This window comes from Pygoscelis adeliae, unplaced genomic scaffold (assembly GCF_000699105.1).
Source record: "Pygoscelis adeliae isolate BGI_AS28 unplaced genomic scaffold, ASM69910v1 Scaffold268, whole genome shotgun sequence".
In the NCBI taxonomy this organism is placed as follows: domain Eukaryota; kingdom Metazoa; phylum Chordata; class Aves; order Sphenisciformes; family Spheniscidae; genus Pygoscelis; species Pygoscelis adeliae.
Genome location: NW_008825262.1, coordinates 315607 through 324179, shown reverse-complemented (window position 1 = coordinate 324179; position 8573 = coordinate 315607). Strand labels below are relative to the sequence as shown.

At 47.3% G+C, this 8573-nt stretch overlaps 1 protein-coding gene across 1 annotated transcript in view; it reads left to right on the top strand.

Annotated features, from left to right (window-relative positions):
• Window positions 1-5961: 5961 nt before the first annotated feature.
• The window catches only part of TTC12 (tetratricopeptide repeat domain 12), a 22608-nt gene continuing 19996 nt past the window's right edge, over window positions 5962-8573 (top strand). The window contains exon 1 of the mRNA XM_009329557.1: window positions 5962-6067. Coding sequence (XP_009327832.1) covers window positions 5962-6067 — 106 coding nt within the window. The remainder of the gene's footprint in view (window positions 6068-8573) is intronic.

The window sequence follows — 8573 nt, the reverse complement described above, 5'->3', positions numbered from 1 at the left end:
AAGATACTTTGTACCAGGGTGCTTGGCAGTCTGCAAGACCCTTCCTGCAACGTCGGCTCCATCAGCAGTTGGACTAGATGATCGTTGTAGGTCCCTTCCAACTGAACTATTCTATTCTGTCACATCGTGCGTATTGAATCATCCGTGTATGCTCTGCAGAATCAAAACCATGAAATCAAGAGCAAGTCCTTGGAAATCAATGCCAAGACTCCTATTGATTTCACTTGTCTTGGCATTGTCTTTAACAGTTGGAAAAGGGGGCAGATGTAGTACATGTATTATCGTTATGGAGGGGGGAGCTTATCATTGGGAGTCATGGAGTAACACTGAGATTTCGGGGTGAGCAGAAAGGAGGCTTGAGCAGAAGGAAGGTGGAGGTATATAGGGGAAGACCAGCCCATTGTATAGAGATGTTCCTTCTGTTGGGGTTTTGGGGTTTTTTTTCCCCTTCTTTTTTTTCTTTTGTTTTCTTTTTTATTCTACTTTAGATCTGCAAGCTTGTGCACTGTGGGTGCGTGACTATTTTAGTGTGAAACGTGTTTTTTGTCATAGTATTGAAATAATAAAAGCTTCAACATAGTTTGGATGTGGAAGGTGTAGCGATAGTTCAGATTTGAAAAAAAAAAATATTCAGGAAAAAAAAAAGAGAACAACTCTTACAAGGAACAGAAGCCTTTAAATGAAAAATCAAACCAAGCTGACTATGGCATCCATTCCGTTGCGCTAAGGTGATGAACAGAAGGATGATGGGGGTTGGGTAGACTGCAGTTTGGCTCTGGGAAATTGAGCCACCTTTATCGGTGTATTCTTCTAAGTATGCAGTCTTTTACAGTGGCATCACATAATTTCAAACTGTAAAAAATAATGGTCTTGTCATTTGCTAAGCGTGGGGTTTTCTGCATTTTTAACTTAGCTCCTGGGATGCAAATGGAGGATGACTGGATATGCAGGCATAGACACTCATGCAATACCTATCCTGAGCAGGATATCAGGGCAGGATGGGTCCTCACTTCAAAGCCTTGTGTCAAATTCAGCCCTTGCATGACCCATCACAGCAGTGTCAGTATAACTGTGGAAGTTTGGCCCACAGTCCCTAGGATTTTTTTTTTCTAAGGAATCAATCGATAAAATGCAGCACAAAAAGCTCCCGTGGTCTGTCTGTGGTTGGGGAGAGTCCTCGGGGCAGCAGAGGTCTAGTGAGCAGGCAGTGTGTACCTCCGCTCCTGCAGATGACCACAACCTTTGTTCCTCCTTTCTGCAAAGTTTTTGCCTGCTTTTGTCATCTGTATGTTATACCTCCTAAGTTATAACCCACTGAGAGCTGAGCAGCTTGATAGGAAACGAATGCTGTACAATGCTCATGACCAGAAGCATGTCTAGTGACACTGGTCAGCACCTGTTGGGTGAAAATTGTGTTAACTATCACCTGGATTGGCATTTCTGTCATAAAAGGTAACCAGCTCAAAGCCTGATCTAACACCCAGCTGCATCATTAGAAAGTACCCTGCTGACTGCAGTGGGTTTGTATCGAGATCGATGGAGTGAGTACCGCTCCAAGGCAGAAGTGAACCCTGTGATTGCCTGAACACGGGGAGTGTCCATCCAACTCCTTTTTAATGTCCTCGTGACACCTCCCAATACTTGTAGATTAATACTGGAGAGTGGTTTTATACTCGCCCTCAATGGACAATAATTTGCTTTAATTTAGAAGTACCCCATTTCCAAGATAGCTTAGGCTTCATTGCTTTTATTTAAACCTTTGAAGAGGGACCAACCTGATGCCGTTTACGCTGTATATGTTTATATATGTATCTGCCATACATATATATCTATATGGCAATGCAGACTGATGAGCTTCTAGTTGTGAAGTGATTACATTTCATGCTGCACCATACGTAAAGATTATAAGATGATAGTGCATCCAGTTGTTCAGCTTTTAGAGTGGAGTTTTATTTTCACACTTTTCTATGGAGCCTTCAAACCCCAGATTTTCACACTAGGCTGTTTTGATAGTTGTTCTCGGACCCTCCATTGACATCCTTACCCAGCATTCCCTACTTTTGGGGGCCTTCTATCTTGTTAAAAAAACAAAAAAACAAAAAATCTTTTTACCAAGTGAAACATCGATTCCACCTTTATTCCCATTCTCACTGGTGTAAATACTGATACTAACGGAAGATTTTGACTTTGCATTCTGTCAGAATACTGTGTTCAAATAAAAATTACAAAAAAAGCTCACGTGTACAGTCTGCCCTTCTTTAGGTGCTCTGCTAGGTCCTGCGTACAGACATGGATTCCCAGGGCTGTATTTGCACGTGAGCTTAACGCGGAGTGAGCAGTCCCATTGTGGCATGCCCACAGGGTGAGTTAAGCGTCTGTCTGAGGCTCTGGGCTGTCGACAACAAGGAAATGCAACTGTCTGCACCGTGATGTTAGTGAAGCAGTCACGCTGCATGGTTCAAGCCGGTACATCTCTGAACAGTGGCAGTGGGCTACGGTAGTGCCTTTCCAAACTTCGGGTGTGCAGAAAAAACACCTGCCAGCATGTGATTCCACTGACAGACTCTTCTGAAGTGCTGAGTGTCACAAAGAGGAGTGTTTTTAAAGTTCGCTTCTGTCCCACTGTAGGTAATTTTCTTGAGAGAACTAATGCACAAATGCGGTTTCGTGTCCACTGTGAATCAGGGACAGCTGGATTTCCCATGACAAGGTGCTCCTCTGTTCACTGGCTACGAAAGGGGTGTGTGCATGTTGAGCGTTGGCTTTAAAAGGTGTTCTGAACCCATCCTGAATTGGGTGCCTGAACTTGGTTAATGCAGGATGAATTTAATTAAATTTAATTCTGTCCTAAGCATTGATCTCCCAGGACACGGAAGGAGAAGTGAGAGCTCTGATACGTATCAATACTTGGGTGCCAGAATTGTTTACAGAAAAAGAAGAAAGTAAATGTATTGAGCTAAAGTACTCGTTATCCCAAGTGAATACCCTTCTCCTTTCTGCTTCCTCTCCAGCGCTTTGCCCTCTATTCTTGACTGCTGTTCACACTGTGGTTTCTAGTAAGACAGTATTTCAGCGAAGCTGCTGTGATTGGCCCCATATGCCTTTGGTACTACTGCTTTAGAAAAGGCTGTCCCAGGAAAAGGGACAGGAAAAACGCACAGGAAACAATCCATCTTCTTGGTGGGTTCTTTTATCAGGTGTCTGTCACTGCAGAATTCCTTTTGAATTCATGCTCCAGGTTCATGCTCTCAGCTCCTTCATAGCTGTCATTTTTCTTTCATTGGGATTCCCGACTTCCCTCTCCTGACTCTTTCTTTTACGCAGTATGTGGAGTTTTCCCAGCCTGCTTTGTTCTTGAAAAGAGTTCTTCCTTATTCCAGTCAGTGGCATACGGAGCGCAAAATGGTTCTGTATTCAGATACTGATTTCTGCTTTGTTGTACTGCATGTTTGCAGTACTGCATTTTTTGTGAGAACCCACCGTGAACAACGGAGAGCGGGAGGATGTGGTACAATGTCAGTCCTCGACGAATATGCACGTGTGCAATTGCATCATACAGCTTCTGCAAGAGATGCTCTGGAAATAGGTGATTTCTTTTTTCTGTGTTATTTTGTTCTCTTTTTCCTAAATTCTAGCTAAAAACTGCCAAAATTCCCAACTTTATTTCATTTTTTGAGTCCGGGGTTGCAGGGGGATGTCTGTTTACTTTTTCTTGAGGCTGTCTCCACAAATTCAGGATAAGCAGACTTTACTTTCACACACAAGTTTCCATGTGACTGAAAAAGAGCTTTTTTCTCACAACCTAACCATTTGAAAAAAAAAATTCAACTACTTTCAAGTCAGGAAACTTTAATTGATAAAAGTCACTTTGTTTCTAGGGAAGTCTCTAAGGTTGCCTTTTTCTGTGTTCCTGGCTTTAGCATCTGCTTCCCTGAATCACACCAGTGTCACCTCTGCATAATGCCTAGTGGATGGACTCCGTTCCCTGGTGTTTGGCTTGTTTCCTGCTGTAGCATCTTAATGAACCGTGAGGAGCTCAGGTAGTCTTTCCTCTTCTGTCAGACATTAATAGAGGGGCCTAGAGCACTTGGCCTGATTTACTGTTGCTGCAGAGCATGTGCCCATGTGTGAAGAGTGATGAGTTTTCTTTCCCTGGAGTCAGGGTTGTGCTCAATGACAAACAACTGAAAAATTCTTTACTAGATCTTTGTATTTTTTCAGCCATTCATCAATCCTACCTTTCTTGGTAATTTTAACTTGTCTCTCCCCCTGTTGAGGCCATGGCACCCAACTGTCCATGTCAGCTTGGCTGAGTATGTCTCCTTTTACCACAGGCTGGTCTGAAGGGTAAGTCTGAGGCGGGGGGGGGAGTTAAGGGCGGTGGCTGGAGGTTTGCTGCGAACAGTTTCTTCTTTCTGTCATCTCTTCTGGCTATTCTAGTTAGTTGGCTTGTCAACAGATACAAATATATGAATGTACATGCACATGCTTTCAGGGCATCATTTTAAGTCTTTCTGTACTGAACTGTATGGAAATATTTAGAGACCTGCACACCATTTTAGTGAACGTGGCTCTCCCCCCTTGCACATTAGCCAATTAAGCTCTCTACTGTTTGTTGCAAACTGGCAGGAAAATGCTGCGCCTTGCACAGTCTCCCAGAGCTCCAGGCAGGGAGCATGCACCGCAGCCATGCTCTCTGTAAGGGATTAGCAGATCTTGCAGCGGAGCTGAATCGTGAACTTCATTTCAATTGCTGTAATGAAATCTCTGCCTGGCTGCTAAATGAATTCCAACTCTTATTTTCCACAGCTGCATTATTAGCTTCGTCCTGCCCACAGAGGCTCAGGTCCTGCAGGCTTCTCTTCATGTTTCTCTGGCTCGCTGGTGCAGCTCGTAGTCACCTCCCTCTGCTGGGGGCACTGGCACGTCAGAGGCCCTACAGCAGTATAGCACCACGCCTGCTGGCTACTCTTGACATTACTTTATAGAGCATGTGAACAGCATTGGGAGGGAGCAGCGGCTTTCCACGCAGTGCTAGCAAATTATGCCTTTCTTCTGTAGCCCTCCTGCAGAGCCTGATGAACAGGAGAAATAAACAATGGATCTGATGGCAGAATGAAATGGAAGTTCTTGTGTGGAGAGAGAAGGGGAAGCTGAATGGGAGGAGCAAAAGCAAAGACGATTCTGATGCAGGTGACTGGGAGTAAAGGCAGGATCTGCCTATAGAGATGCTGCATCTTGAAGCCGAAAGGCTTTGCTTTCCAGGCCGCTGAGCCAGTGGGGTATCCCAGGGGCAAGAGAGCAGAGTGCAAAGCTGGCAGCCGAGAGTGCAGAGGAGGCTGAACTGCAGCAGCCAGTCCACCTGACGTGAGGGGAGGGACTGCAGGAATAGCGTTTGCTCCATTTTCCACCCATCTCAAGGGTATCTCTGCAGATTCACAGCCATTGGAGAGAACCTTTCTGACTGCCCCTCCCTTGTCTCCATCAGCCTCTCACAAGTGCCATTGCAGGAGAGGCAGGAACTGAGTCAGTCTTTCTTCACCAGTGCACAGGGCTGGGATGCTGCTGCTTGCATGCAGCACCCATGGGACAAGAGAGAGGGGTGAGCAAGAAAGACTGCCCCGCCTCCGCTTGCTGCAAATTTGCAACTGCAAAACAGTCACTTAATGAACCGACAAGCTGAGCTCTTTGTACTGTGTGGTTTACTTGTAACAGTTTTTATTCTCTTAGACCTTAAGCGTGGCTTTATTCCCCAGGTTTTCTAGGATAACAAAAGCTAGACTGCTGAGTATCCCAGCGACATAGCTATTGCCTCGTGGGTATTTTTAATTGGGCACCGCAGACACAGGATTTGAAACAGCTTCATTAGAGGAAAAAACCCACCTTTGGGATGGAGGCTTACATGAGCAAGAGCAGAGCTGACTTGCGAGAGGAGAGAAGGGAGCTATTTTGTTTCGGTGCATGAGGGAAGGGGAAAGGGCTCTTGTGGCAGTTCCTGCAGCAAAGGGGCTGGAAGGGACAGGAGATCCTCGCTGCCTGTGGAGTCAGGCAGCTCAGCGCCTTGTTGGTATGCATAGCCCAGGACAGCATTTCTCCTCCCGGGCACTGCGGTGGGACATTCAAGAGTAGGCAGATGAATGTAGCTGCGGTTTGTAACTTCACAGCGAGATTTCTAATTTCACGCCCTGCAGGCTCCAGAGTGGCTTGCCCTTCTTGGTATCCCACACCTTAGGCAACCCTGCTGCTTTCAGGAGGCTTGCCAGGTCACCTCTCTCTCTGTTTCTCGCCTTTCTCTCCTGACGTGACTGGGTTATAATGCGTCTGGAATTAAAATATTCTGGCAGTGCAGCAGGGACTTGGTGATGCTCTGACTCCCTTTGGTGGCTGACAGCTTCCACTAACTGCCACCTCCAATCTTCTGGCTCTGAAAACACGGCCCTGGAGCGTCTCCTGAGAGTGGTGACAAGGACCCATCTGGCTGTTGGAGCCATGTATGTGTGTGTGCATGTCCTGATGGAGACATGCTTTGTGTGAAGTGCATGTGAGGGGAAGCTGGATGCATAGACTGCTCTGAACCGTGAGCCTGACACATCCCAGCAGGGCCACATGGTGTAAAGGAGGGCTAGGATTCTCTTGCAAGGGCAGCTGGCCCTCAGAGCCTGAAAAGGTTGAGAGACGTGTCTCTGGGCCAATGTATGTGCTGCTGGAGATCAGCCAGCCCGCGTGTTTCTTTTCCCGTGGCTTCATCCACCCGGACAGATTGTGCATCCACAGCACAGCTGGGTGGGTAGCTCGGATTTGGCAGCACACGCAGTGCACAAGCCTGGCTGGCGGGAGCATGGAGGCTGATTTGGGGACACAGGCGACAAAGCAGGAAAAGGCCTGAAATCATAGCTTTGTGCCCAGCTGGCCAGCTGCTTCTTGTGCTGGAGGATGGTGCCACCCTCTGGCTGTCTCACTGGTGGCAGGCTGCACGTCCCACCTTGGGAAGGGCTGCACTGGCTCCCGGGAGTGGCATGATGCCTCCCTGGGAACCAGACCGCCCAGACCCTGCAACCTACTGACCTGGGCGCCCTCCCAGGGACATGCCTCCTTGTCTGATAGCACAGAGGATACAGAAATCGTCGCTGTCAAGTGGCCACTTCTCAGAAGCTGCTGAGACACTGATCCCATTAACTCGGAGGGAAGAAGTGCCTGTTTTGAATGAGGGTTTAACCCTCAGCCGCCTCCAGTCTCTCTCCTTCCCAAACAAAGATTGAGAAAGCCCCAGTCTTTAAAGGGTATCTTAAAAAAAAATCCAAGTCTGCTACAAAAATCAGGGCAATGGGAGCTAGAGGGTATTGGTTGTAGATGAGCGTTCATGTTTCTTTCTTCAGGTTGCCTCTCCTAGTTAGTAGGTCTGCTAAACTTCATTTCAGCTAATCTTTATATGAACCAAAGAAGTCCCTTTCACTGATTTTTTGCCCATGCTATCCCATTTTTTACACTGAGGGTGGTGAAGCACTGGCCCAGGTTGCCCAGAGAGGTGGTGGATGCCCCATCCCTGGAGACATTCAAGGCCAGGTTGGACGGGGCTCTGAGCAACCTGGTCTAGTTGAAGATGTCCCTGCCCACGGCAGGGGGGTTGGACTAGATGACTTTTAGAGGTCCCTTCCAATCCATGCTGTTCTATGACTCTATGATTCCTGTCCCCTGTGTACGAACAGAAGATGACTTTGGGCATTAAAAAAGCCAGACCGAAAGGATCTTAAATGCTTCTTGGAGAAATGACATGCCTGTACCTCTGCTGATATGCTCCCTGCTGTTAGCTGCCAGCAGGGCAGCTTGCCTCCTCGCTCTGCCAAATCAAACCCAGATGTGTGTTTTGATAAAACAACAAGCAGGAGGCAGCGGCAGCAGGAGGTCTCACTTCTGGTTTGCGTACGTTCAGGCTGCAAGGCAAACGCTGACCTGTTTAGCAGAGGGAAAAGGAGTGTATTCAGCTCAGCAACCAGTGAACCGTTTCTCTGAGATTTCAAGCCAGAAATTAAGCGAGGAAAGCCAGGATGAAGATAGTGGCCCTCTGCCAGTTCTGGACTAGGAGCCTCTCTGCTGTGCTATAGATATCTCTGCATGGCTCACCTGGAAGGCCTTTGGTAGAGGGGCCCTCTGTAGCCCCTGTCAGACCAGCCATTCTGCTGCGGTAGAAATACAAGCACTACTTGCCATCAAAGGGATTTTATCTAGGAGTAAAGGGAAGGAAGAAAAGAAGTCACCTGCTTAATGCTCTGGCATACATTGCAAATATAAAAGCGTGCTTTTTTCCCATAGCAGCATAGCTCTAAAGAGCATTCAAAAGAAATCTGCAAAAAGAGGAGATAGGAATGCCCTTTCTGTAGGTCTGTCCCTACCTCGTGCTGAGGGTTTGCCTATTACCTGTGCTTGGTAAAGCATGATGTTAAGTCACACGTTCAGGTGCTGAATTTCTACACTGCTGCTTAGGCAGTGCAGCGAGTTACCGTGTAAGGGCGGGCGAGGTCTGGGCGTCCGTGGGTAAGCCCGGCCGTGCGCGTCCCAACAGGTCCTGCCCCACG